The 27,941-nt window shown below is 41.9% G+C and overlaps 1 protein-coding gene across 5 annotated transcripts; it reads right to left on the minus strand.

Moving 5' to 3' along the window:
• Nucleotides 1-348: 348 nt before the first annotated feature.
• On the minus strand, nucleotides 349-26,697 carry kdm6bb (lysine (K)-specific demethylase 6B, b). Of its 5 annotated transcripts, XM_063488389.1 has the most exons (22): nucleotides 26,464-26,694; nucleotides 24,066-24,230; nucleotides 22,022-22,080; nucleotides 21,415-21,538; nucleotides 19,688-19,744; nucleotides 19,216-19,420; nucleotides 18,886-19,134; nucleotides 17,411-17,566; nucleotides 17,054-17,332; nucleotides 12,402-14,932; nucleotides 12,179-12,305; nucleotides 11,604-11,709; nucleotides 10,944-11,149; nucleotides 8,474-8,643; nucleotides 8,319-8,387; nucleotides 8,072-8,220; nucleotides 7,863-7,977; nucleotides 7,592-7,779; nucleotides 7,316-7,457; nucleotides 7,078-7,204; nucleotides 6,480-6,650; nucleotides 349-4,390 (listed from the first exon to the last, which is right to left on the minus strand). In XM_063488389.1, the coding sequence occupies exons 4-22, from the start codon at nucleotides 21,531-21,533 to the stop codon at nucleotides 4,367-4,369; spliced, it is 5,190 nt and encodes a 1,729-aa protein (XP_063344459.1). In that variant the 5' UTR covers nucleotides 21,534-21,538; nucleotides 22,022-22,080; nucleotides 24,066-24,230; nucleotides 26,464-26,694; the 3' UTR covers nucleotides 349-4,366. The 5 variants fall into 5 exon arrangements, 4 of the variants coding, with proteins under 4 accessions (XP_063344459.1, XP_063344457.1, XP_063344458.1 ...); XM_063488387.1 differs by having other exon boundaries at nucleotides 17,054-17,566; nucleotides 24,066-24,226; XM_063488388.1 differs by having other exon boundaries at nucleotides 17,054-17,500.
• Nucleotides 26,698-27,941: the final 1,244 nt, after the last annotated feature.

Raw genomic sequence — 27,941 nt, forward strand, 5'->3', positions numbered from 1 at the left:
GACAGAAGCAAGTTGCATGCAGTTCAGTCTCACTTTCTTAGAAAATGATACCATATAAAATAAGTTGTGTTTTTAAATGCTTATAAACTTCTGCACCTCCACACTGGAATGGAGTTGGGTTGCAAAGCAGCTTGCCGAGCCATCTACAACTGTGGGCGGGCAAAGCTCTTTTTAAGATTTTCTCATAGAATGCAAATAGAGGCCGTAGCTTACCCATCAGGTAAAAGACATCCGCTCATATTGAGCTAATCTCAAAGACAGCAGAGAGGGTTAGCCAGTTAAGACTGAAGAAGGTACTCGGTGGGACTCCAAAAAAGAAATGAAACGTCGAAAAAAATCATTGTGGGATAATTTATCAAAACATTTTATTTTCTTGAACAACCATACAATATGTCACAGAAAAATCACAGAGGGATTTAAGACAGGTCTGGCTCAGGTTTTTTCTTCTATGTGAGTTCTTTTTCAAACAGTAAGTGCAGCATAAATCAAACAAGTCAAGAGGGGGAAAAAAAGCATTATTACACCCTCCAAATAATCCTAATAATGAAGACAAGACACGAAAAACCTCGACGCCATTAAAAGTCACATCCCTAAAAGTCTCTGCAAAAGTGTCAAGAGTTACAACTACTGCTAATGCTCATCATAAAATCACTAATGCCTTACAAGATTATGAATTTCATACAATGGAAAAAAAAAATGTTAAAAAAGATCTCGTATTTATCTGTTAGATACAGTACAAAGACATCATTCCATTTCTGTTACCAGTAAACTGTGTTGAAATGGTTCTGAGCACCAAATGGTTGGTTTGAGTTGTATCACTGACTTATGTTCATATATCATTATATGCTGTTTAATGAGGGGGCACTGAGGCAAGGAGGGGTCTAGCACCATGAAAATTAAACCACCCCCCTGATTGCACTTCCCCTATCAACACATTATGACCATACTACATTTTTAAAATACCTTGTAGCCCCTTGTCAAGTGACGTATCCTTTGATATGCAATAAATATATAAGAAAACGACAATGTACAGTATAAATAATGTCACAATTTACAATTTTCCATTTTCTCTGTGATCCAAAAAACTGAAACTGACAACAAAAAAAAGAGGTATAAAAGCGGGAACGATTTCCCATTGCAGTTATTTAAACTACAGTGAAACAAGATATTTTTAGGGTGTATTTTAATATAGCAACAACAGAAACAAATGACTAAGGTGGACAAGTCCGACCAAAGACGAGTTAAAATTTCTGATTGAGAACAAATCTACAGTCTTCTAGCAAACCTGAAAACAGATACATTATGTACAGTGAATGGTGTGCACAGACTAATGAGGGGCAGAGGTATGATGTGGAAGATGTCATTCGTGGGCATTCTATTATAATGGTTATATGACAGTGAGGTTGAACCGCCATCCAAATTCAAAAACAGACTCGAGCCTCTGGAGTGAGCACTAAAGACAACGGCAGGAAGAAAAGCTGCTGAATGTACTTTGAAGCAGCGCTAGGCCCATACAGCATGGTAACCAGCCTTCCAGCGTCACACTACATTACAGAGCACGCGTGAGATTTTTAGCTTGTAGCTTAGAATTAATAAAAAGTGTCTGTGACAAAATTAGTTGTGTTTATAAACAAAAAACAACATCATTATAGATTGCATTAATATCTGACTTAAAATCTCAACATGTGAAGCTACATAAATTTTGGCACATTTTGTAGCCAAGTAAAAGTGAACCCAAAATTAAAGAAGGTTATATGAACAATAAATGTGCCATTACTAATATAAGCAGTAAAATGAATTAATGACAATGAAAATCATTTGATGTTCTGTTAAACAAAGAAATCTGGGTCTTTCCTGTCATATTTACATTCAGCCGCTCTTGAACATGCAATACTGTTCAAAAGTTTTGGTGCACTTTTTTTTTTAGAATAAAAAAGTAATTTGTTTTTGGAAAAAAATTGAAATTACTTAATAATTATTAGTTTAAATTAGACACATTGTAAATGATGATCAGTGACCACTGCAATCGTTAACTATACATCATTAGTGACTATTTTAATGGAGGGCTGTTTTCAGGAAGCATCGTGTGTTCCAGCGGTACACTGTGCTACCTAATACAAGTTTATTAAGTTAAAAGGCTAAGTGATCATGCTCGGAAGCTGGAGCATTGGCCTTTGTTTGACTGATTGCAGCTGCTTCATCAGAAGGTTTATGTTCTAAATAATGAAGCTATTCAAAAATATTTAATAAAACAGTGTATATGATAGCTTTCTCTGAACCAGCACAATCTGCTTATAACCAAGAGAAGTCGGAGGTCCTTGTGTGCAGCCAATAAAGTATCCAAGTACATCTGAGTCTCCGGTTTGAAAAATAGATGCCACATGGCGTCTTCTCTGGCAGCTTCAACAGTGCCCATAAAATGCCTGTCTGAACATCTGCAGTGAAGAGGCGTCTAAGCAGTGCCACAAAAAAGCCACAAGACGGGCAGAAGACTAGCCACCGAACAGCAAAATATGGCTTTTTCCTCACAACTTTGCTTGAAGGCCAGAATCCTGGAGTCACCTCTTCACTGCAGACACTGAGACGGACGTTATGTAGCTGCTGTTCACTGAAGATGCCAGGTGAGGACCTGTGAGGTACCTGTTTCTCAAACCAGTTTTTAGTCAGTGATGGACTTTTCCTCTTCCTCAGCTGTGCACCAGCCTCTCCAAAATCTCTTTCCATTCTGATTAGGACTAGTTTGTCAATTTCTTTTTGGCTACAACTGAACTAGCCAAATTTACTGCTTCCGTTATTTCAAAAAACATTTTCACATGTACTCATTTAATTTACAAAAACACTCTTCTGACGATCACATAGCCTTTTAGCACGATAAAGCTGTAACAGGAAACACCACAGAACACAGGAGTGATGGTTCTCTTAGAAGCAATGGCGACTTTGTCCATTAATCAGAAATTGTTTTGTAGCATGTGACATGTCTGTTCAGCATTATGCCGCATTAGATAAAAACCAAATATGCTTTTATTTCAGAAACAAAAAATGTTCCGAAACCAACCCAAACTTCTGAGCAGCAGCGCACCGAGCTGGACCCTTCAGGACCGACGATACTGACGTGGCCTGCAGTCTGACCTCACTGGTTTTTGCATTATAACATGATTGTGTGTCCCTCCGGACGTTTCACTTCACGAGCACTTCACTGACATAAACCCGAACGGCGACCCCTGCTCTCTCGCACCCCATCTATGCACACCACTGCTCATCCCATAAATTTATTCACAATTTACAATTATTTATCTTCTCTGTCATCTAGAAACAAGAAAATTGAAACAAAAGAGGTATAAAACTGGAACTGTTTGCCCATTCCAATAATTTAAAAAAAAAAGAGAAAAGAAAAAGACATCACAATGCCTTTTTTCCTCCATGTGTCATAGACCCACACCTAACACCATTTAGACCTGTGAAGAAGCCAAAAACAAATAAAAAAAGTTTGTTTTTCTTTCTGCACACTTAATTTTCAAATAAGAACAACATCGTTTTAGTCCTCTGCTAAACCCGTATTTTAGAGACACTGATAAAAATTTGTGTTTTTGTCTTTTTAATGCTTACATAAAACCTTTGTGTGTGTTTAATCTTCTAATTATCTCTCCTCTAAAGTTCACAAGGCCAATGTGGTGTACTTCTAGGCTGGTAAAACTTTTTTTAAGCATCTAACGAGCATAAATAAGATTGGAATAGCACCTCAGAGAGTTTACAGACAGGAGTTACAAATGTCAGAGCTTTTACCTGAATACGAAAAAAACCCCAAAAAACCCAACAACAAATAAACAGAAACAGAAACCAGTACGATGCCAAATGTGACAATCAGCTACTTCTCTTATGAAGCGTTTCCCCTGCTGGTACATTAGAATCACAGCAAATTCATGGACACATAGAATAACTAGATTGGTGTAAAAAAGTTCTACTGAATTTGCATAAAAGTACCTGAATCAATACACAGAACTGGCTACTTGACGCTTTTGAATCACAGCAGTGTCCGTTGAAAATATATCACCTGATTTTCAGTGCTAGCAGTGCTCACATTGTGTTTTTTTTCTCCTGTCCTTATCTAAAATGCTTCTCGTGAAAAGTACCAGTCTAGTCATTCTATTTCAAAACACATGTCCAATCAGCAGCTGGTATGGGGAAGACGGTGAGCTATATAGTTGGACTGGCTGAGTATCCATACCTTACTGTGTGATGTAAACAATACTGAGTAAACGTGATTGGCTGATTGAGACAGTGTTTGCAGGAACAGATTGCCTTGAAGGCAACATTTGTGCTGCCATTAGAGTTTTGGTTATGGCTGAAAGACACTGTGGAGGAGTCCTCACTTTGAGATTGGAGTTGGAGTCTGAAGGAGGAGGGGAGAAAAAAAAGGAAGAGAGACAGTTCAGCTGGGGGTTTGGAAAGAGCTGTTATTAAATACTCATTACATTACTGCGGACCATTTTTCAAAGCAGACAAGTAGTATCTGCAAGTATGCGCCAATAAGGATGTTGTTTATTTAAAGGCACCAGGACAGGGAACCTAGTAGACTCCCTTACTGCAGCAAGAAATCATAATGTGAACCCCGATTTTACAAAATGGCCAAAAGTAATATCAATTTTAGCCAAATAACACATGACTTATTTGATATGTATAAAGGTAGATGAGAGCAGTTCTAGGGAAGGTTAACCAAACCCAATAAAAAACAAAAAAAAAAGAGAAATTGAGAGAAATAAACTCTCTCTATGACTACATTCACACATTTCTAAAGGGAGAAACTCTAAAGGCTGGATTAACATAATAGCGCCACATCAGCCACCAGTAAACAGCACTTCATCCAACCCAGTGTGCTTTTTGAGAATGATGACTATTCTCAGTTTAAATGACAAATACATGATTTGGAAGCAAGATGATATCACCTGGTAAAGTGAAGCAATGTAGCTGTTTGGAAAAAAATAAAAGTTACAGGGAAATTCTGATTTTCTTTTTTGGTTGTGAACTTCACAAATTTGCTAGCTCATTGAGCCTGTTAAAAAGAAAACGTAGAAAGGTAATTTTGCTAAAACAATACCATGAAAAAGTATTTGACCCCTTCCTGATTTCTTAGCTTTTTGCATATTTGTCACACTTACATAATTCTGATCATCAAACAAATTGTAATACTAGACAAAGATAATCTGAGTAAATACAAAATTTTATCTAGACCTACCAAGCGAAAATGTGAAAAAGTAAACCTGGTAACTTGTTGTGTCACCCTTGGCAGCAAGAACTGCAATTAAGGATTTGTGATAACTGGAAGTGAGTCTTTCACATCGCTGTGGAGGAATTGTGGCTCACTCTTCTTTAGAGAATTTGTTTTAAGTGAGCCACATTGGAGGGTTTTGGGGGATTTAAATCTGGACTTTGGGCACTCCAAAAACCTTAATTCTGTTTTTTTGAACCATTCAGAGGACTTGCTGATGTGTTTTGAATCACTGACCTGCTGCAAAAGCAAAGTGTGCTTAAATTTCAGGGCACGAACTAACGGCAGGACATCCTCATTCAGGATTTTCTGGTAGAGAACAGAACTGATGGTTGTACCAATTATGACAAGTCGCTCAGACCCTGAAGCAGCAAAGCAGCCCCAGACGATCACAGATCCACCACCATGTTTGACTGCTGGTGTGATGTTCTTTTTATGACATGCTCTGTTACCGTTACATGATGCAAAAAAAATAAATAAATAATTATAAATCAACTTTTGTCCAGTTAGTCCACAGAATATTTTCTTGAGGATCATCAAGATGTTTTTTGGCAAACGTGAGATGAGCCTTCGTCTCTTTCTTACTGTTGAATCATGAATGGGGGACGTGAGGCCTGCAGTTCCTTAGATGTTGTTCTGGGTTCTTTTATAACCTACTGGATGACTTGTTAAAAGCTTTATGGAGTAATTTTGGTAGGCCGGCCATTAAAGTTTTCTCCATTTGTGGATAATAGCTTTCACTGTGGTTTGCTGGAGTCCCAACGCCTTAGAAATGGCTTTATAACGCTTTCTATACTTACAGATTTCAGCGACTTTGTTTCTCAGTTGTTTCATGATAATGATGTGTTGCTTTTTCAGATCTTTTAGCCTACTCCACTTTGTCAGACAGCATTTTTAAAGTGGTTTCTTGATTAGACATGTCTTGCAGGCCTGCACACAGTCCATGAAATTGAACTCATTTAAAAACTAAAGTTTGTATTTACTTGGGTTATTTTTGTCAAATACATATTTTTATGATCTGAAACATGTAATTATGACAAATATGTGAAAAAAAAAAATCAAGAATGGGGGAAATACTTGTTCACAGCACCGTAGCTCCAAATGCATGATAGAGATGCCATGAAAAACAAAAAACAGCCTGAATAGAGAAATTTAATTCATTCCAGATGCCAGATTAAAAAGTGACAATTAGAGATTATAAAATCATACTAACCAGCACAAAACCGTCATAGATTTTCATCAGCTCCTCTATCCGATACTGTTCCAGTACCACTACTCCTGTCAGCGACGGGCTCTTAGCTCTGGCACAGTCCTCACAGTGCACCACGTAGGTCGTCTTACTACTGTTCTCACTGGTCACAAACAGCAAGTTAAACACCTCCACCTGCACAAACACAGTGTAGTCAGCACCACTTTAGTCAAGCATTAGTTCATATTTAGTGGTATGACTCTGTTGGGGAATCTTCCAGACCCTTCTATATACAGACATAGGGAGAGCCAAAGCAAAGCCCCAACACAGGACAAAGCAGGTATCAGCGACTGCAGATATAACATTGCTTATGCCAGAAACAGCATGAAAAGGAGCAGCTACAGCAGAGGAGGGTTGCAAAGCAGCTTGCAGGTATGCAGCACTGAGGGAAAGCTAAAGCAGCACAAACAGCATCTTCTAGGATGGATTTGCCAATTGGGTGTGTAAAAGGGTGTCAGCTGAGCGACCTCATAGCCTGAATAAACTAACGCCGCGCTCGACTTTTGAAAGTGGGACTCGTATCATGCTTTCACTTCTTTCACACAACAGTAGAGTCACTCACATCACACTCGTTGCAGTAGTAGGCTGGCTCGTCTTTCACGCGGCTCTGGTAACAGATTTTCTTCCCTGCAGCCACCAGCTGGTCTCTCAGAATCTGGATGTGCTTGATGGACTGCAACAGGCAGTGTCTGAGTGTTTGAGAGAGAGAGACATAGAGGGAGGGGAAGGCAGTGAAAGATTTAAACTAACGCCCCCTCACATACACACATGTATTCTGTAGATGTGAACACACATCTTACTTAATCATCTTGAAGGTATCCTGATCTGTGATTTTAATGGTGCGAGCCACATTCCAGGAAACGTGGATCATGGGAACGATAGACTTAACCTTCTTCACCTCGTTCCACTCAAAGCGCTCCAGGGCGAGTTGATATTGGTATGCTGGAGGAGTGAAAAAAAAACAAACACAAAACAGTGGCTGAAAAAAGGCAACAGCATATTTAAGTAGTAACTTTCGACAAAGAGGTTTGAAGCTGCTGATTTTGGCTTATTTTATTTTTGTCCTTGTAACTCACAGTTGAGCGGTCCCACATTCCAAGCAATGTTGTTGCACCAGCCGACAGCTTGGACCCAGTGCACAGTCCCTGCATTAATCCACACCAGGTCGCCTGGCCTCTGGATGAAGCGGTACACAGGGATGTTGGAACTGTAGAGATCCTCTAGAACTGGCCACCAGGACCCTGTAAGGTAGTCTACTCCATGCCTGAAGGAAAGACCAAAGCAATTCAGGCTACAGTAACATCTTTTGTATCATTTTTATTTCAACTGAATAAGTTCTTAACTCACTTTTCACATAAATTATTAATAGGTTCCCAGTAGTGCTCATGGACTGCGAACCACTCGCAGTCACCGGGCCCGATGTTGATGTTAACTGAGCAGAAGTTGTTGTTCTCTTGATGACCTGATGAGAAACACAAGCAGTCCTTTTAATTTGAAAAGCTTCCCTCATTTGAAACATTAAAAAAAACCCCTCCTGATTCAAGACACACACTTACCTGGTGTACGGCTGCCCGGCACCTTCATGTAAAGCTGGACAGTGTTCATGCCCAGGATGGTGTGACCGACGTGACTCAGCATGTTGTTGCTGGATTCCACTCGCATGAAAGCTGGCAGCTTCAGCAGCTCCTGCAGCTGGGGCTTCCACCTTGAAAAAAATAAAAAGTCAAATAAAAAAAATTTAAAAAAAGAAGGTAATGTGAGACATTGTGGATCCTTGATTAGGTAAGTTTAACATGATCTTACCTTTTAGGATCAGACAGATCTATGTTGGTCCCGAATTTAATGATCTTTCCAACAGGTTTTTGCTCTGAGCTGGGAAGAGACACAAGCCTAACATGAATATGCTTCGCTGTAATACGGTGACCTTTTACACAAACAGATCACAGTTTTTCACTAACCTCAGAGAGCTGTTGGCATGAGGAGGCTGAGCTTTGCTCAAGATGGACGCAGAACTGGCTTTAGAGGTATGATTGCCTTTACTGTTGGATAATGTCAGAGCGGCTTTTGTGGCTGCCGATTGGTTTGGAGTCTGTTCCTCGTCTTCCTCATTCTCACTCTCCTTCTCCTCCTATAACACATCTGCATGAGCTTAGCTTATAACTGATAACAAATGCATGATTACATAAATTCAAGGTAAGTTTTGGACAGAAACATCTGTGAAGTCAATCACGTCTTTGCCTGCATGTGTTGATTTCCTCACTTCAGACACTTAAATTGTTAAACACAAACTACTACACATCTGCTTACTAACCTACAACCTTCATTTAATGTATTTTATTCAAATAACCTTTGAACAAAATACCTTAAAATACTGTTAGTTTCCCCCTAATGTTTTAAACGATGGACAGACCTGCATCAAAAGTAAATACAAGTCTAAGAATATAAAACAATTCTGAATTATCATTCACAGTGGCACACAGCACACATGTATACTTATTTACAGAAGCATGGATTCTTTCTTCTAGCAGAATGAAAGCCAACTTGAAAAATATACATCTCACACATCTGAGATGACAAAAAAAAGCTAATCTCCAATTTACAAAACACTAGTTTCCATACAACTTTAAAAATGTTTTTAACACACTGCAAATCACTGTTGTTTATTCAAGTAAACCAACATTTAAGTTCTAGTTCATGGACCACACTTCAACCTAATTCCAGTCTATAGCATAGCGGTTAACACATTTGTCTAACACACAAAAGATCACCATATTGTTTCATGATAAATAAGGTTCTCTTAACTACGGGACAGGACTTTTAGCTTTGAGATAGCTTTGCCTTTCTCAGACAGAAACATGAACTCTGCAATCCTTGGATGCTTTGTTTTATACTGTTATCAGATGAACACATTAATAACGTGCCTATAACTGCACCCAACAACCTTCCGTTTCATTCAGACGTTTAAAAACAACATTTCCAAAATGTTACCACTTATCCTTTTTTAAGGTTATATTCAGACCTATGATTACATTCATTCATACCTCTTTTTTGTTTGTTTGGTTTTTTTCTGTGCTGGATACATGAAAGAGCTTGCAGCCTTTATTCTTCAAGTAGCACAGCAGTAGGAAAAGGACGGCTCAGATTTCTGTCCCTGGTAATGAATGCAAGAGGATCCAAAACACTGCCTTCATATTCAAATCACAGCTGTAATCTGTTTTTTTTAAACACCAAAGATAGTGCTTATTTGTTTTGCATGTGTAGCTTCCTCCATATCGGTCACAAAACAGGTGTGGTTAGAAAGCCTGCATTGATGCACACTTCTTGTTGGGAGGGATTTATAATGCACTCTGACTAAAAGCCAGTTGGTTTAAAATGGAGCTTAATGCAGCGGACTGTGCAAATGTGCAGACAGACTGTAATGATATAGGAGCTTTTTGGAACTGGGTCACATACTGTTGCCCATGTTCTCTACTGGTCAATCCCCTTTCCTCTTTAACAGACAGAATAAATGACCCGAAGCCACCTGGCCATACACCCTATTTTGAACTTTTTTTGTTTGCTTTATTATAATACCCTGGTCTAGCAAATGTTGCTGAACTTCCGACCTGAAGTGTCCTTTAAAAAATGATATTCTGGGGTGAAAAGACACCAGCAGGCAAACAACAAATTTAGCAATGTCAGCAATCACATTAGAACATGTGATACGATTTTTAAAGATTACTAGTAAATGTCTATATCTGCCAACAATATGTCATCTAAGACATAAAAAGTGGCATGTAGCTAGGTGCTGTAAGTGTTTTTGCTAAGGACAGTGATAACAGTACACTATTAAACTATCCAAAAGCTGCTTCTTCTATGCTGTTCAAATTTGCATACAATTCCTGTAGCTACAAAAGCAGCTTTTAAAGCAAGAAAGTACGTTTACGTTACATGGACACTGATGCTGTTAGGTCTATGTTGGTACCATTCCATGTATGTTACGTTACATCTACATTGTCATTTTTACATGTACGTACGTGTATGTGGTTGCATTACGTGTGTGTTATGTGTACGTGTACATTGTTGAAATTTTGTTTATGTTGTGTGTTTATGAACAGTCATTTTTCCCATCTCCCTATAAACAGTGATATAATGAACATAAAAAGAATAACATGATAAATTAACGTACATGCCTGTGTTTTCATACTTAAGCAAATAGAACAAGTGCGGCTATAAAACCTCAATCTGTCATTTCTATTATTTCCAAGCAAATCTGCTTGTATGGGCTTTTGCATGAGCCTCAGTGTCTGTAAAGTGAGCATTTCTGCTTTTTCTTTAAAATCTATTTAGCCATGAGCTGAAATAAAAGCTGGTGCAACTCAATTATTCGGTCAGTTATTTAATTACCCAACATTAATTGGCATACAAGTAACATGAGAGGATGCCTACCTGCAGGCTCTCCTGAAAGGTGGAGGCCTGGTACTGGGCGTATTTGGCAATGGTGGTGTGTGAGCGGCTGCTCTCGCAGGGCCATGTCTGACTCGCACCACTTGCATCCCAGTTCTCATCAGCAGGCTGCTGAACCTGAGTCCTCACTTCCACTGCATGGTCCGAATTGGCCTCCACCAGAGATTTGGTTGAGAACAGACCAAGATCTGCGATGGAGAAAGAAACAAAGAAAGATAATTACCAGATAATTACAAAAACAAAACTTTTTTTTTTCCTGTTCAATTGCTGAGACCGGTGTAGCTGTATCTACTTAGCTGATTGTAAAATGTACGCTGAAATATGCAAATGAATTCAAAGCAGCAATCATAGAAGAGTGGTTGCCAGGCCATCACATCGCAGTTGAGAATACATGTTTTGCATTCAAATGTGAAAGATGAAGCAGGAAGTGTTATGTGGCTGTCAAAATTAAAATGGGTTATACAGCAAGATACAGCACTATTAAAATATCCCCTACTTCTATGACAAACCAGTTTCATAGCATGTTGCATTTTTATCTGAACAATCTGTGCCTAATTTTACCTTTCCTGCTTCTTGTGTGATGATTTGAACAAAACAATAAAGTAAAATCCTTTTTTAACAGTAATGGAACTTTAAACTTACTAAGGCGGAGTGAGCCAGCGAGGCCTCTGATGACCGTAACAGCGTTTTTGGGATCAGTGCAGAACTGAAGCAGAACCGGAGAAAAGGCATCCCTCTTGCTCTCCAACTTTGAGGTGGTAATGTGAAAACAGCACAGGGTAAACTATGATGAGATCTGAATGCAGTGTTGGAGAACATTTCTCTGGAAACCAGGGGAAAAGTCCTCACCGTAGGTTTGAAATTTACAGATTTCTCAAAAAAGGTGTGTTAGGATAGCTCTCGCTTGCTAACCAATAAACGGGCCAAGAAATAGAACTGAGCTAAATGTTAACATGGGGATTTGTTGTATATCCATAAAAACTAATTTAACTGCAATCCATCCAGTTTTTTAAAATTTCCAAGAGATTTCATTCTTAACCTTTCAAAAGTTGAGAATGGCTAAGCTAAGCTAGAAAGGTTAGCAGGTTTTTGAGTTTAGGCTAAGCTGGTCAGCCAACTGAGAGCATGATCCGTAGAACCAGCCTGTTAGCGTGGCTAAAAACAAGATTACTTTTGAAGTCTGGTTACTTGAGCTCCATTAATTAGCACATACTCACATAGATGCTTGGTGTAGGAGGATTCAGCTTATCACGAGGAATGGGGGTCTCGGCTGCAATGTTGGGTTTAACCGAGAATGCGGGAGGCAAGTACGACTCCTTGAATTTCCCTTTCACACTTGCCCCCCTAGGGAAAAAAAATGATACCAGAGCATTAACACTCATTAAGAGAAGTGAATAACACTCAGTGAGCTGGTAGCACATTTGTCAGCTTTATACTCACCTGCATGCTCTGATGACATCAGCGGCTGTGTTTGTGATGCTGATCTTGGAAAGTGGGATTGGGATTTGGTGCTCCTGCACCTCTGATATGTTGAATGTCTGCCTTCCGCCGCTCTCCACTTTAACCAAGAGGATCTTCAGCTCCTTAGACAAGCCCATGGACAGCGCTTTCAGTTTCAGTGGGTCCACTTTACTTGCTGGTGCAGGACGATCTAATTTGGTTGGACTTGTTGATACAGCTGATGTTGAATTTGAGGTGGTAATGTCTGTATTTCCGACTACACAGGCAGTCTCATTATCGAACCCTTTCTTCTCATCTGTTGTTGCATTTGAATTCCCAGTGTCCATTTTTTGTCTTTCGATATCTTTGCCATTTGGGGTTTGATTTTCCTGAGGAGTCTGGCCCTTCATGCTGTCTTTGACCGGTCTGGCTGAGTATGAAATAACTGGCACTGAAGATAAAGCGTCGCTGTCTTTTACATCGGGTACTCTACTTGTTTTAATTTTACAGCTGATGACCTTATTTTCTTCTCTCTTTATCTTAATCTTGATCGCTCCCTCTCCTTTGCCATCCTTTACCTTTTGTTTTCTCTTTTTCTCTTTGCCTGCACGTTCTGTCTTTGTGCCGTTTCCACTTTCTTCCTTGGTAGAGGGAGCTTTCTTTACCATCTTCATTACTGTATGTGTTGTGGTCAGAGTCAGCTCCGCACTCAGTGCCCCATCCAAAAGAGTCTCCGTCCTCTCCACCGGGATTGCTGCATCCCTGTCGTCTTGTTTCATCACATCTTGTACATAACTCTCATTTTCCTCCTCTTTTTCCTGCACCATTGAGCTGGTGGCTGGCTTACTCACATCTGTCCGACTGTGGAATTCTTCAAGTGTGTCTGAGGTAATGTGAACTGGTGATTGATTACTGGGTTCGGAGGATTCTGTGGGATTTGATGTAGGGAAGAAGTCCTGATTCTCTGGGCCCAGTTCAAGAGAGGAAGAGTACTTCACTCCATTGGCATCACTAGCAGGAGGACCGCCAAATGGACCACCTCGGCACGCGACCCTCTGGCTGGCAAGTAAGGTGGCCAGGCTCTCAAAGACATCATCAAGACCTGCGTCATCATTGTGAAACTCATGAAGGGGAGAGCCAGACAGATTCCCGCTGCTGTCCATCATCGCTTCCTTTTCTTCCTCCAAAACTTGTTCAATTGTACAAGGTAGATCGGAGAATTCAGACATGCTGCTGTGGGAATAATCTTCTGCACTCAAATGATCAGTGCTTTCACTCTCTACAGGAGGGGGTGAAAGACATTGAGTGGGGCTGAGCTGGAGGACAGGTCTGCTTAGTACACCTTTCTCTAGCTCCTCCTCATCATCTCCAAGATCTGATACTGGAGATCCCTGCCAGCTAAGCACAGGAGGTGTGTTGGCAAGGTTGTCTCCTGTTTCCCTTAAATTTCCCATCACAGCCACAGGCTGAAGGTCTGGAGCATTGAGAGCTCCTCCCTGCCCACCTTGCTGCTCTAAGCACACTGTGCTGAGAGGCGCTAAGGCTTTAAATAAGAGGGAAGGGAGTGTGTCATCTGGCTTTGCTTTTGGCTCACCTTCCAGTTGGGTTGAGACGATGGTGGAACGCTTGCTGGCCTGGTGGTGGCTGGTTTTCTTAGGAAGAGGGGTTTCTGGGGCACTGCTGCTCTTTTTGAGCATTTTGTGATTTTCAGACTTTGAGGATGGCTGCTGTGAAGTGGACCTGGGATGAAGGGTGTTTGTGGATGACCTATGCGTAGTCTTTTCTCCTTTTTCACTCCTGTCCCTGTGCTTGTGTTTGGGTGGTGACTGGGCCTGATTCTCTCCGTTCAAAGTCTCCATTTTACTTATTTTGGCCTCACTTAGACAGGTGGAAACAGAGACGGAAGAAAACATTTCCTGTTCTGTAACTTTCATTTTGAGGGCTAATTTTCGTTCCTTCTTAGATGCTTTGTCGCGTTTCTTTTTCTTCTCGGCCAACCTTTTCTCCTCTTTTTTCTTCCGCCTTTTTCTGTCCTCACCCTTTCTGCCCATCTTCGGAACGTCACCCTTCTTCTCCTTTTTCAGCAGCTTATACTTTTGTTTGGATTCAGACTTTTTATCTTCTAACTCCCTCTCAGGCTTGTCCACTCTTGATCTATCGTGGGGAGACTGCAGTGAGCAGAGGAGCTGTGAGGTCTTCCTGTACTTGAGGTCTGAAAGCCTAGATTTTGAACCAGCATGGGGTGTCGGAGATGTACTTGATGCCCGACTGGGTCTCGGGATGACACTGGGACTTTCTTGGAGCTTTAGCTGCCCACTGAGGCTGGGACAACGCGGCTGAATGACTGGTGAATCTTTTCTGCCATTGAGCATTTTGTCTGAAGAAGGACTGGAAGGAGCACCTGTACTGCTGGAAGTAGAACCTCCATTGTTCGGACCACAGAGTACAGATGAGTACTGAGGAGAGTTTACACCAGATTTCGAGAGGGAGGGGTCCCTTGAATTTGTCCGTTGATGAATGCGCTGATTCTCCTGCAGAATTCATTTTACATCAGTAACTTTAAGCTGTATTGTACTTACACTGCTTGTGTACATTTAAGGCCTTTACACACCAGACATGTAAAACTGGTTAAGTGTTAAAAATATCTTTCAGACTCACTTATTCTTGGTGCACGTGTCTGTGCAAGTGACCGTGTAATTTTACTGGACAAATTTGTCAGGTATTTTTTGGGACCAAGCTCAATTTTTCTAAGTTTTCAGATGCAAATAAACATTCTGACCAATCAGATCACTGAATTTGGCAAAAAGCATGCTTGTAGCTCAAAGCCCGCAACGGTACTGAATAGGGCTGCACGATTTTGCATAAAATGAGAATCACGATTTTTTTGCTTAGAATTGAGATCACGATTCTCTCACGATTTTCTTTTCCAATATAAATATTTATTGGGTTTAAATCTGGGACTCTCGGCCATTTGACCTTAGAACTGAAGAAGCTTCTCGGATGAGAGGTGAAACGTCTTCAAGCAACTTTAAGAAGTCCAGACGCTTTTCTTTGCTAACTCCTTTGACTACGATGACCTGGATGACTGAGAACCTTCACAGACATTTATTGCACTTATTAACTGCACATCAACTTCGTAACAGTTGAAACTGAACATAAAAACAATAAATAAACATAAAAACAATAAATGCCTCACATTTTGTGGTTGCCGCAAAATGTTGTACTGCTTGAAATTCCGTCTCCACCGTTGCTGCGTGTATAGAGCAGGTAGTGCAACAATAGAAAAATAGTTGCGGGACGGCACTGTGTAGCGTTTGTCTAGGGTGTTGATCATTTTCCTAAATCCCTCGTTTTGCACAGTGTTGATATATCTTTGGTCAGGTGATAAGTAATAGCCTCCGTAATTTCTTTGTGCCTGCGGGAGTTCGACGTGTATAGGGAAGCGCTGTATAAGGTTCCCGTTATTGATGTTTGGGTGGTTGACCGGGACGGATTTTCTCCTATCACTTTCTCGTCATCCCTGACGTGTTCTCCGTTGTTTTTCCCTGCCAATTTGAGCATCACGGCACAGCTTCTGTATCACGTGGTATAAGGCTCCGCCCTTGTCATTTGTTGAGCAGGAAGAGTGAGCGCTTGTTTTCATGCAGATTACGTCCCGGATCAAAATGCGGTACAATCGTCGTCGTCTTTTTTTTTTTTTTTTTTTTTTTTTAAATCGTTGTCATTTGGAAATGAGATCGCACATAAGTATGAATCGAGATCGCGATTTTCTAACGATTAATCGTGCAGCCCTAGTACTGAATATGCAATGATATGTAAATAGTAAAATGATACTGTTTTACCTGTTTACACACAGCTAAACACTGCTCAATCTGCTCTCGGAAATTACTTCTCTGCCTCCTCAGATGTGGTCCAAACTCTGTCAACAAGAATTCCAACTACCCCACTGACATCCTGAAATATGTACGAAAGTGTTCGTGATACAGCTTGAACTCCTGGACCAAACCAAGAAATTCTCCCTGCTGCTGCCTTTACGTGAGAATTGGATGAACTCAGAATCTCCTTTTCTTCCTTTTCTTGTTTAGAAACATCAGGATCAGCTCATCATCACTTCATGTCAACTTTTTTCACAGTGCGTTTTTTGAGAATTAATTTTCTGCTAAAATTCAGCGCTTCAACAAGCGGTCGACAAGTTTGCATCTGAAAAAATGTGGAATGTGTCACTTTTACGCAAAGTACTCGGTGTGTAATGGTCTTTAGGTTCACAATAAAACTGGGGATGTGGAAGAAAGCACAGTACTGACACTGATGAGAATCATTATTAATCGATTTAACTATAGGGTACTGTAGCTAGGATATACAGATCCCAAACACTCTGGAGGATCCTCAGGATGGGTGGAAAAAGACCAGGTTACTTTTTCTCTCTCTACACAACAAGTAACATCAAGGTCACCAGAGCATGACCCCTTTAAAAACATACTGTCTCCTGTTAATTCTGAAGGTGATAAAGAGCAACATAATAACAAAAATAGCTATTTAAATATCTACCCACACTTTATGAGCATATGGCTTTGCAATAAAAACACTCTACCTGTTTAATATGTGTAAAATAGCATGCTGAAATAAAAGTGTGATAGTAGTTTATCTCTTACTGTGCTTTGTTTGTGATAATGGTTCCAAAACTCCTTATCCTCCAGAGGGTGTAGTGGGGCGTTGTGCTGAGGTGCTCTAGGCTGGCCTGTGTGCCGTTGATGGTTATAGTGATGGTGTTGGTGGCTGTAAGGCACACGGGTGTGGTCTGCTGGTGAAGATGAGATTTTCCGTTCGACCTTCCCTCTGCTTCCATAATGCGGTGGCCTCCTGCCGCAGCTCTGGTTGGACGGCACTGGGTCACTGAAGCCGTGTCTCCCAGCTCGCAGTTTAGAGGTTTCCTGCAAAAGTGAAAAACCAGATTTGGGAATCAACGGTTGTGCCAAATCTGAGGAATAATACAAATTGTACATGCTCACCTGTTGTTGTTTTGTTGAGGTCCTGTGTTCAGAGTGGTGGCATGGACCCGCCCTGTCACTTGGAGGCTTCCAGTCGTCCTGGTTGGAGCGCTGTTGGTGAGGTGGTGATGGGGCATGGGCAAGTAAAGGTAAGTGCCTGGATCCAGTGTGACAAGCCTAAACAGATAAATATCCTTTCTTTTAAAACTGCATTACACCAATAGGTGGGGCTGTTACACAGAAATGAAATGCCATGTAGCATATAAATGTGTACATGTAAACATAGTGACAGCAGTTGAAATCGGCACAGTAAGGTCAAATGAAATTATCTGACTAAGTTTAAGAACACTGCTGCAATGTGTTTATTGCAAAAATATTAGAAATAAAAAGCCTTCAACAGTCCAGTGCATTTGATTATCAAGTATTTCCAGGCATCGGCTTCAACCACCAAGAGTAAATATTATTCTGATGTCCCACGTCCAAGTAGACAGAGAAGACAGACCATTATCTTTAGTGTTTCCAGTGTTTCCAGAAAAACAAGACTTGTAGTCACCATGATGTACAGGTAGTGTTTAAGTCAGTTGGTTTTTGAGGTTAATAGAAAAAAACAATGTTTTATTCAGAAATAAACATTGATTAGTGAGTAATTATGTCGTTCAACAAACTGATCCATTCACGTGAACTTAAAACGAATCCATTAAACATACAGTGTTTGAGTGTCCGAGATGGACATCATCGATCTCGCAAATTGAGTTTCCTGTATGTGGCTAGAGACTAGCTACATATGTAATATGCCAAAGTCCTATGTTTTATGGTCTGAGAAGGCTTCCCCTTCAACAAGCTAAAACACAAGGGAAAGGGATAACACAGCATCTGTATAAAATACCATCCTCTTCTTCCTCACCTCAAGCCTCTGCTCGTGAACCGAAGTCAGGGCTCTAACACACGAAGATGTACATAAACTTTACTTCCAGTTTTTGAGCCACTTCAAAGAAAGTTTCACTTGAGCCAGCTAACAGTAGCCAACGCGGTAAAAACCGCCGCTAACAGCAGCCAAAACAGCGCATTGTAACAGAAAGTCTTTGGATATCCTCAACAACTTATCTCAGCATAACTGCCATTGAACAGACGTTTTGCACAGTTTTACAGACGTGGATACCTATTGCACTCACCATAGATGAATTGTGGCCAGGGGTTTTGAGGTGACTTACGGGGTAAAAAACGTAAAACACTTGAAAATATTTAATATCCATTTTTCATTCCTGATTTCTTTCCGTGTTATTCAAATATGTTAAAACAAAGCGTGTACAAAAATGCTTTTATACACAGATAGTAGAAAAAAAGTTGACCATAGCAGTTATGGGTTACTGCTTACATTGAACGCTTTTGATCTCTCTTGGCTGACCGCAATCTCCTGACATCTAGCAGTGACATTTTACACATTTTGCGTTTAAAAAATGAAATACAGGTTGTGTTTCCAAATCAAACACATTTACCTGATCGGGTCCCAAGTCTCTTCTCCTCTTAGCTGGACACTCATCCCGGGGGGTTAATGGGTGCTCTAGGGGTGGACTGTGATGATGCGCTTGCTCCCGTCGCTGGTGGAGGGCTGGCCGTTTCCATGGTCCTGTTCTGTTGTTCACCATCCTGTCTGGGAAACTCCTGCGGGGGTCTGAGTGGGCCCATCTCTCTGGCGTGGTTCCCTGAAGCTCCCTGTTGTTGCGATGCAGGCGAGGACCCCCGTTCTATTGGGAAAAGAAAAACAGTACAGTCAAGATTCATTAACTAATGACTTATCGGCAACACCTCACCACAAAGTTGCTGACATTGTTTTGCCAGTTTGCGTAGCGTTCCTCTGGTCCTGGCAGATAACCATTGTTGGTGCCATCTCGGATGTGGAACGAACGGATGGAGTTGTGATGCCAGTTCTGGACCTCAAACTGCACCTCTTTACCATCCCAAATTCGCAGCAGCTGGCTATGCCCCTTTGAGATACCTTTGTCCGGGACATGGTTGATTGTTCTGTCACCCCTGTCATGAAAACAACTAAACTCAGGACCACGCTGTGGACAGGCATTAATGGTAAATACACCACAGTACAACAGAGACTTTTCCGGTCAATACTCAAATCCATGAGGGCATCAAGAGTTGTACTGTTCGGTTTCTCAATACGAGTGAAGCCAGCTTAGAGAAAATGACACTGACAAAAGCAGTTTCAGTAACAAATCACAGCACATAACTCTGAAAGCTGGTCAACACAAACCCCTTTTAAGTGCAGTATGAATGATAAATACTTACCTGCTATAAATACGACTTGACAGAGAATGATATGGCTGTTTGCGCCCTTCTTGCAGCCTATAGTGGGGGACAAAAAAAAAATTGTGTTGTCTTAATTTGGTTCAAAAGATGTGACGCTTTTACTCGTAGCCTGAAGTCAGATTAAAGCTAATTTCTCAAATGTTTTCTGTAAATAAATGTTAAATGTAGCTCACTGTTGCTCAAAGTTGCTCACAACTTTGGACATACTCAGAAATGAGGTTTTCCTTCACAGCGACTCTAATCCAGTTTTTTCCCTCATGCTAAACTTCCACAGCTTGTTCATCAAAGGTCTCTGCAAGAATAATTTAATCCCACTGCTTCTAAAATTTCTCCTGGCATGCCTTCTCTTCAGAAAATGAAAATAGTTTACGGCCCACACCCCACAAGAAAATGTTTTCAAGGTGTTTTTTTTCTCTGTGAAATAAATGCTATCACCACAGCATTAGCAGAATTTTGTTTACTTATGTTAAATAAAGAATACTATATTTAGCTTTATGTTTTTACCTACAGCCCTGCAGTGGCTCTATGCTCCACCAGAGGGGCCTGATTAAGAACCACTAGTTTAACCGCACACGGTAACCACTATGACTCAACCAAACTATTTAAACTTTAAGTGGTGGATGCGCATAATAAACACATCAAATAAGTAGTGCAATAAGAGGATCAGGTTCATTTCTACATTACTTATTTAGATTACTGTTATCAGTAGTTCAAACTGCTCTAAAACACTATATCCAGGCAGTATGCTTTTAAACTCTTGGCTCTGTATGATGTGAATAACAGCTGATATCCCTTATATGGTCATCTCATGCACAGCGCTTTGTCTGCAAGAACACACTCTCTACCTACCTGCTGCTATGAGAAGCAGCCAATCAGAAGCTAAGTTTGCTTGAAGGTAGTGGAAAGAAAACTAAAATGACTTGTTTCAGACATTAGATGAACTTGGCTGCACCAAGGCTCCGTATAAAATGCATGAAGATTATTTTGATCTGCGAATCATGCAAAGCTACTGTAGCAGCTTTACCCTAGCAATAGGACGAAAACTATGGAGCTGAAAACGAGCGCTTTCCTTTCAGCTTTATTATCTATTTCTCTCCAAAAGCCGCAACTGCACATAGCTGCATGAGCTACAGTCGCATTCATCAGCGCGTACCCTCAACTGTTGCAGCTGAATAGCTAGACTTGAGTCTTGTGCCAACTGCAGCTGAAGATGCTGTAGTTTCATTCACCACAAGCCTGTCTGTTGAAACCGCACACGGGTTTATTCCCACAGCTGCACATGAAGTGAGAGCTTTTCATGAATATGCTCATCAGAGTTTCAGTTGATCAGTCAGCCACATAAAGTGGCTCTTATCTTGAGTCAGCCCAGACTACAAAAGGCTGAGGTCTCACGTGCTCAAGTGACCCTTGTTTGAGGAAGTTCGAGCATAGAGTTGTTCCACTACCAACGGCCGCAGTGAGCTTAAACCCAGAATCTTTTTTTTAAAGTCACATTGGCTTTCTTAACTGATGCAGCCTTAGTGGTTAATCTTTTTCATTTCAATATGATCAGAGACATGAAAATAGAAAAAAACGAATATAGTATGGTGAGGCATATGCATAGCACATGTTATCTGCTGCAGGTGAATCACATGTGTACCCCTTAAATGAAATACTGTCCTGCAAGTGTTGCGTTTGTGTGTGGGTTTGGGGACGGTGCTGCTGACCTCTGTGTGTGGCTCCAGGGGCGAGCATTTACAGGAGCCCATTGTCCTTTGTTAGGTCCTCCAGCTGAGTAGGAGTCCCATGTGTTACGGCCAGAGTAGAGCTCTGCTGGGTGATACATGCAGCCTGGAACACACACACACAAACACATGCACAGAGTTTAATATGTAAGTTGTGAAAATGCTGAAAACACAAATCAACCTGTAAATATTTAAATACCCTGACTATATGAAATGCAATTTCAAAATTATGCTCCTTTAAACTTTTAACACAAATTTCAGCATGCACATCCTAGGTATATGAAATGCATATACTGCATACATGCTGTATACGGTATTCAGTGTCCATTACAATGCATTGTGCAGTAATTTTCATTTGTAGTTAATTCCTACATTCGTACCACTTATATAAAACAGGGAGCTTTAGTTCCATGACACTTATACCTCAGGTTGATGCAGCTCTGGGTTGTAGTGCAGTAAGGACTTTGGGTGATAACAAACTCTATACGGTAGCGCCAAATTGTGAAGTATGTCTGCTTTTAAATAGTCACGCACAAACACACCCACACACAGAGAGTACAGAGACAGACAAAAATATTTATGTGGTTACCAGTCTTGGTCTGTGTTTTGGAGGCCCTCCACTTCACACCTGAGAGCAAAAAAAGCAGTCTGTGGACAAAACACGTGGTTAAGTGAAACGTTCCGTTCAAGGCATTTTTCCACAACACTTGTATTTCTTCTGGCGTTATAAGAAGCTTTTTTTTTTTTTTTTTAAATCATGTGGGTTTGTGACTAAACTGATGCCACACTGTCACTCTGTGTGCTCCCGGTAGATTTAATTCTGCTCGCCGAATTTTCTGCTGCTGCACTGTATCTGCTCAGTGGTAATACCATCACTCAGCCAGAGCTGCACTGTGCACTCAGCTTCTCTCTAATCACAGCCACCACAGCCAGTGGTCACCCAGTGATGGGGAAAAAAAAGCCCACTGCAGTGAGACCATGGACCATGGCAACCTCACTTTGAAGACAAAGAAAAAAAAAACCATGGTGGCCTGCTGTACTTATTTTATCACCATTCCCTTCAAGCCATAAGTCCCTAATTTACTGACAGAGCTGATGGTAGATGTGGCTCAAATCAGCAGCAGACATCCACAGTAGGAGTTCATTCTAGCCAGCTTTATCAGCCGCTATTCCAGGAGCTCTGCGTTTCCCTATATTCCTCCTAAGCCACAATCTATATCAAGTCAGGAGCTTGCTGCACTGTATCTGTCTTTTACAGTGTCTTACAGCCTCAATTCTTATTTCCACTTTTGTGATTGCTTCCATTGCTTGAAACAGAAAAGTCACACGTAGGACTTTCATTAGCGTGGACAGAAAAGATGTCTTACTGCCTCTAATAATGGCACACTTTTCTTGCTGAAGAAAGCTTTGCTGTTACGGTGAGACATTGGCTTCATTTCTCACAATGAATGATGAACTGGCATGCAACGTTTCACCACTTCCCTCACTGTGCATTAATTCTACTATAAGTAGGGTTTTTTTGTTGTTTTTTGTTTCATGGTTCTGTGCGTGGTGAGACTGTTGCAGCTGTGTTATATTAACCTTTCTGTGAGTGCTGAATGAGTGAAGTAAGCAGCCTCTTCAAGGGACCATTTCCAACCAGTTGCTAGAGCAACTGAGGCCAGACAGTTCCTAATGCTGTAGCTCTAGGCTTTTCAGACTCAACTGCATTTAGATGTATTTTTAGAGCACACTGAGAACACAACAGGTCTTTAAGCGTGCACACAACGTTGCACTGCTAGCATGCATTACAACAACACTGCATGCTTTCACTTTCACATATAGAGTTGGGTGACATCAGTCATCGCTGGGTTATGCTGTGCAGCAGATGCAACACATCTGGCGACATCCACCCCAGTCCTGCTAAAAATCTGCTGTTTCAAACGTCTGCAATTCCAATCTGCCTCTTTATCAGTAAAAGTCTCCTTAGCTGAGATATCGCTTGGTTCCGTTAATGTATTTTGAGTGTTTGTGACTGATCCCAAGCAATTACTTGCATGCAGCGGACAAAGTGCTGCGGTTGCTGTGCTTCCAAGTGATGGGGCAACGGTATGCAGACCCATCTGGTATAGACCCTCCCTGCTTACAGTGTTGTAGGGGGAGCCGTCAGTCAGCACCAGCTTGCATTTGACTCCACACAACAACGGCTCTGTGGCTCCAATATTAAACCCATGTGTGCAGGAGTTAATTCAAGACATCTGGGCTGTAGCTGCGAGGCCACATGATGTCATGTGCAGAATGGGTTAAGTTGCTGCAGGTTAAACTCCCTTCACAGCAAGATAGCCCAAAAGAAAGCACACACAATTCCAAAAGTGTAGTATGTAAGAGCTGACTGTATGAAATGCCAGGTGCATTCAATTACCACTGTACCTTGGGCCACTACAGTCCCCTCTTTGGTTTGGCAGTGTGTAACGTTTGTGCGCAGACAGGTAAAAAGCCTTCATTTGTTGACGCCTAGTATTCACTTAAATCCACCATCTCCTTTCTCTTTCCATGCCACCAAAGAAGGACAGCCATGTAAACCCACATCTGGCTATTTGAAACCAAACGTAGAACCCATGTGTATGTTTGTGCATCTCTTACACCAGTCTTACCTTCAAAATAAATGTTGAGAGAACAGTGTTGTTGGTGGAGTTGGGGGTGAGTGGGAGTGGGGACTTTCTGGTCCAAATTAGATGATGCTGTCAGGCAGGAATAGAAAGACAGCAGACCAGCGGAGTCTCGGATCCCTCTAAATAGACATCCTCATCCTTGGCTAGCTGGTAAACACACACACACAGGCAGACACACACAGTAAAAAAGGACTGAGGAAATACCATCGCCAGTTGGTGCACAGATGTACAAGATAAGGAAGGTTTTGTTTGTTTGTTTTTTAAGAAAAAGGGCACTTCCATCTCATCTGTCCCCTAGGTACACCTGCCCATTCTCTTTCTTTCTGTTCTTTTTTTTTGCAAAAATCTACATCGCTGCAAACCTGACCCCCTCTAAGACAAAGAGATAGAGAATTAAATGAGCTGTGAGGAAGAGGGGAGAGGAAGCATGGTTTGACAAGCCGGCAGGCATTCTTTTCTCCTGCCTTCCCCTCCTTGCTGGTCTGCCCTTTTGCCTTTGCTCTCTTCCTTACTTGTTTCAACAAGGCTCTTTTTTTTTCTTCTTCTCCCTCCCTTTTGATATCCAATATCCCACCCTTTCTCTTCCAGGCAATCTGTACGGCTCTGCCCATGCCTCACCCTTCCTTTTCTCTGCACGCTGTGTCCTTGTATCCCTGGCAACCAATGATATCATTTAGTCCAGAGCTGGGAGGAAGGCCTCGAGCAAGGAGGGGAGTTTTTGCATTAGTGTGTGAATTTTGACATGGAAAAGGGGGGGGGGGGGCTATAGGATTTAATGGATCCTGCCACATTTCTCTGTTCGCTCTCTTCAGGCTTGGGTGTTGTTTATACAGCAGCTCTGTCAGCTCCTGAGATCTCCAGAGCTTCAGAAACAAGCTGTCAAATTCATGCAAATCTTCCACCACGCCGACTGCAGTGACCCCGCTGCAGATGTGCAGATCTTTTTTTCCACCGAGGCTCCATCATGTGCATGTGTGTGCGTGTGTGTGTATATGTAGCACAGCTCCTATACCATAAAAGGAACGATGGGCTGCCTCTGGTGGTCTCCTATTGCTAAGCTAACACAGAGCAGAGACGTGAGGCGAACAGATGGAGGAGAGCGGACGGGCAACAATGTACAGACGAGAAACAAGAGACCGGGCAGGCACTTGTGCACATGCGTGATTTTATCGGACGCCAGCCTTAAATAGTGTCACCATCGCAGAGAAAGAACGTACAGTATGAGGCGAATATCAATCACATTTCTAAAAATAACCCCCAACACACACACGCATATACACACACACCCCTTCTTGCTCTATCCCCCTTCTCCCTTTCTGTAACAGCAGCTTCTTCCCAGTGTATGCTCCATAAAGCACAGCCCTCCGAGGGGGTGCTGGAATGTACCAAGGCAAGGTCAAGAACAAGAAAGAGGGGTGCCTTTTGCAAACAATGCAAAAAAAAAAAGAAGCTTATTTGTACAGCTCTTTTCCCCCTCTTTAACAAAAGACTATGAAGCAGGAGTGAAGAAGACGCTGGATGCATGCATGAATGCGCGTGACAAACAGCTGGGTTTGTGGGAGAATGGTAACCTAGAAATGCACGTGCAGGTGGTTGCTTGCGCTGATCCTTTCAGCTGAAAGCATACACCAGGTTCACATTACTGACAGTAACGTCAGACTGCTGCTTTTCCTTTCAAAACTCACAAAAAGGGATCGCTTCTGTTGTCAAACGTGACCCAGATATTTGGATGGAGTCAACGCACGGCCAAAGAACCACTGTGTGAAACATGTTGAGGGAAGTGAACTTTGAGAGGAGCCCAGCAAGTGACACAGTTCAGACCTGAGCTGAAGCCATAATTACAGCACTTGGTTGCACTGAAGAGCCTTACTACTGTACGCCTCTCTCCCTCCCTCCATGCTCACACAAGAGGATATTCAACAGTTTAAATGTGCCGGAGAGCACCGATGTAGCCATAACAAGAGTGTAACTGCAACAGTTCCCCTATCTTCAACCTCCCCCTCCCATCACATTTCTGTTCTTGCGCATGCTGTGTGTCTGCACGTGAGCATGTATGTGTGCATGTATGTGTGTGTGTGTGTGTATGCATGTGTGTGTGTGTCTGTGTGTGAGAGAGAGGGAGCTTCATGCATGAACGTGCGGCAGTCTGCAGACACCACACACACACACACACACACACACTGCAGTATGCTCATCCAAGGCAGATCGTTCAGGCATAGTGACACAAATAACAGCAACAATGCACGGGGACAGAAAACAGTTACACTTCTCCTTCCACAGTGCTGTACACAAAGCGACACATTTCCACTCAGACATAAATGCACATCCAGTCCCCCCTCCGCCTCCCTCCTGCCCACCCGCCCGCGGTCCTCTCTTTTACCTTCTTTTTTTTGTTGTTTTTGTTTTGGTTCTCTCTCGTCGCACGCCCCTCTGTTCCCCTTTTTTCCTCCCTTTCAACTCCTGGCCACCTCGTCTCTCGCACGATCCTCTCCTTTCTTCCCTCTTCTCCTCCTCTTCCTGTTTCCACTCCACTCTCCGATGCTGGTTCTCGCTCTCGCAGCAGACCCATCCATGTGCACAGAAACGACGGGGGCGGGCCGGCCGACTGTCAATCACGCGGTGCGAGCGAATGAGGCGCGCGAGCTTCTTATCAAACACACTTTGCAGGGTATGCGAGAGGAGAGGGGAGGGGAGAACGGCAGACAGAGAGAGAAATAAAGAGCCCCTCTTTATTTCTCCTCCCCTGTGTGTATGTGTGTGTGTATAACCTGGAACACAGCCAGTACAGTAGAGGAGATATTTAAATCTCTCCACAGCTGTAAAATAATCTTCGGAAGCAGAGAAATTGGTTATACATGCGTATTCATGCATAAATAGACTGGCGACTCGTTTACCTTATCATGTCCCCCTTTCATATATATATATATATATATATATATATATATATATATAGGGAGAGAGAGAGAGAAAGAGAGAGAGAGATATTACACCAGTATGACATATTTCATGTGTTCTTGTTACAACATTTTTCCTCCCACAAAACACTGAAAAAACCCCGCAAAGGCTCACAGAAGCACAGTTTCAGTGTGTACCGTGTAAGGGCTCAATACCCGCGGTGTTGTCTTTCTGGGTGCGCTGGAAAGTGAAGCAGAGTGAAATGGTGACAGAGAGGCTAGCCAGCGTTGGCTGAGCTCAAATGTCAAGTGACAGGATAACTGAGGGGAGGTGGAGCTACAGCTTTTGGTTCATGAAGGGAGGGTCTTGTCTTTGTGGCTTTAACAATGCAAAGCCACCGCTCACTCCTCTCCGCTCGTTTCACCCGTCGGCGACCAATAACGAGCAGGCAGACCTCTCAGCTGCGAGTGAAAGTGAGAGGCAGAGATGAAGAGGACGAGCAGCCAAACAAATGTAAAGAGTGAAAAGGTGGAATCAGACTGCTGGCAGATTTTTTTTCTTCCTTTTTTCCCCTGAAGTGCCTTAGCAACAGCCCCTGATCAGCTCAAAGTCTATTGGTCAGGGCTCAACCCCATGTGGGTGTTTGGGCCAATGAGCGGTCTTTGCTGCAGAACCGAAGCGGGGAAAGTCTCACAGGCTAGCAATACCTGCTAAATTGTGCCCCCTGGTGGTTCAATGAAGGTCTACAATCTGTTCTCAAGTGGTTGGGAGCATAAATTATCAGTCCTGTAACTTTTTTTCTTCTTTGCAGTCTTGTCTGTCATCTTCAAAGTAGTTCGTGTAAATGTGGATGTAATTTAAACTTTGTGATGCATTAGTTTACCGTGACTATAACGGAGCAATAATACACTGATGCACAAAGTGGAGAAACAAAAGCAAAGATTGGAAATTAAAAACAGTTTG

This window comes from Pelmatolapia mariae, linkage group LG10_11 (assembly GCF_036321145.2).
Source record: "Pelmatolapia mariae isolate MD_Pm_ZW linkage group LG10_11, Pm_UMD_F_2, whole genome shotgun sequence".
NCBI lineage: Eukaryota > Metazoa > Chordata > Actinopteri > Cichliformes > Cichlidae > Pelmatolapia > Pelmatolapia mariae.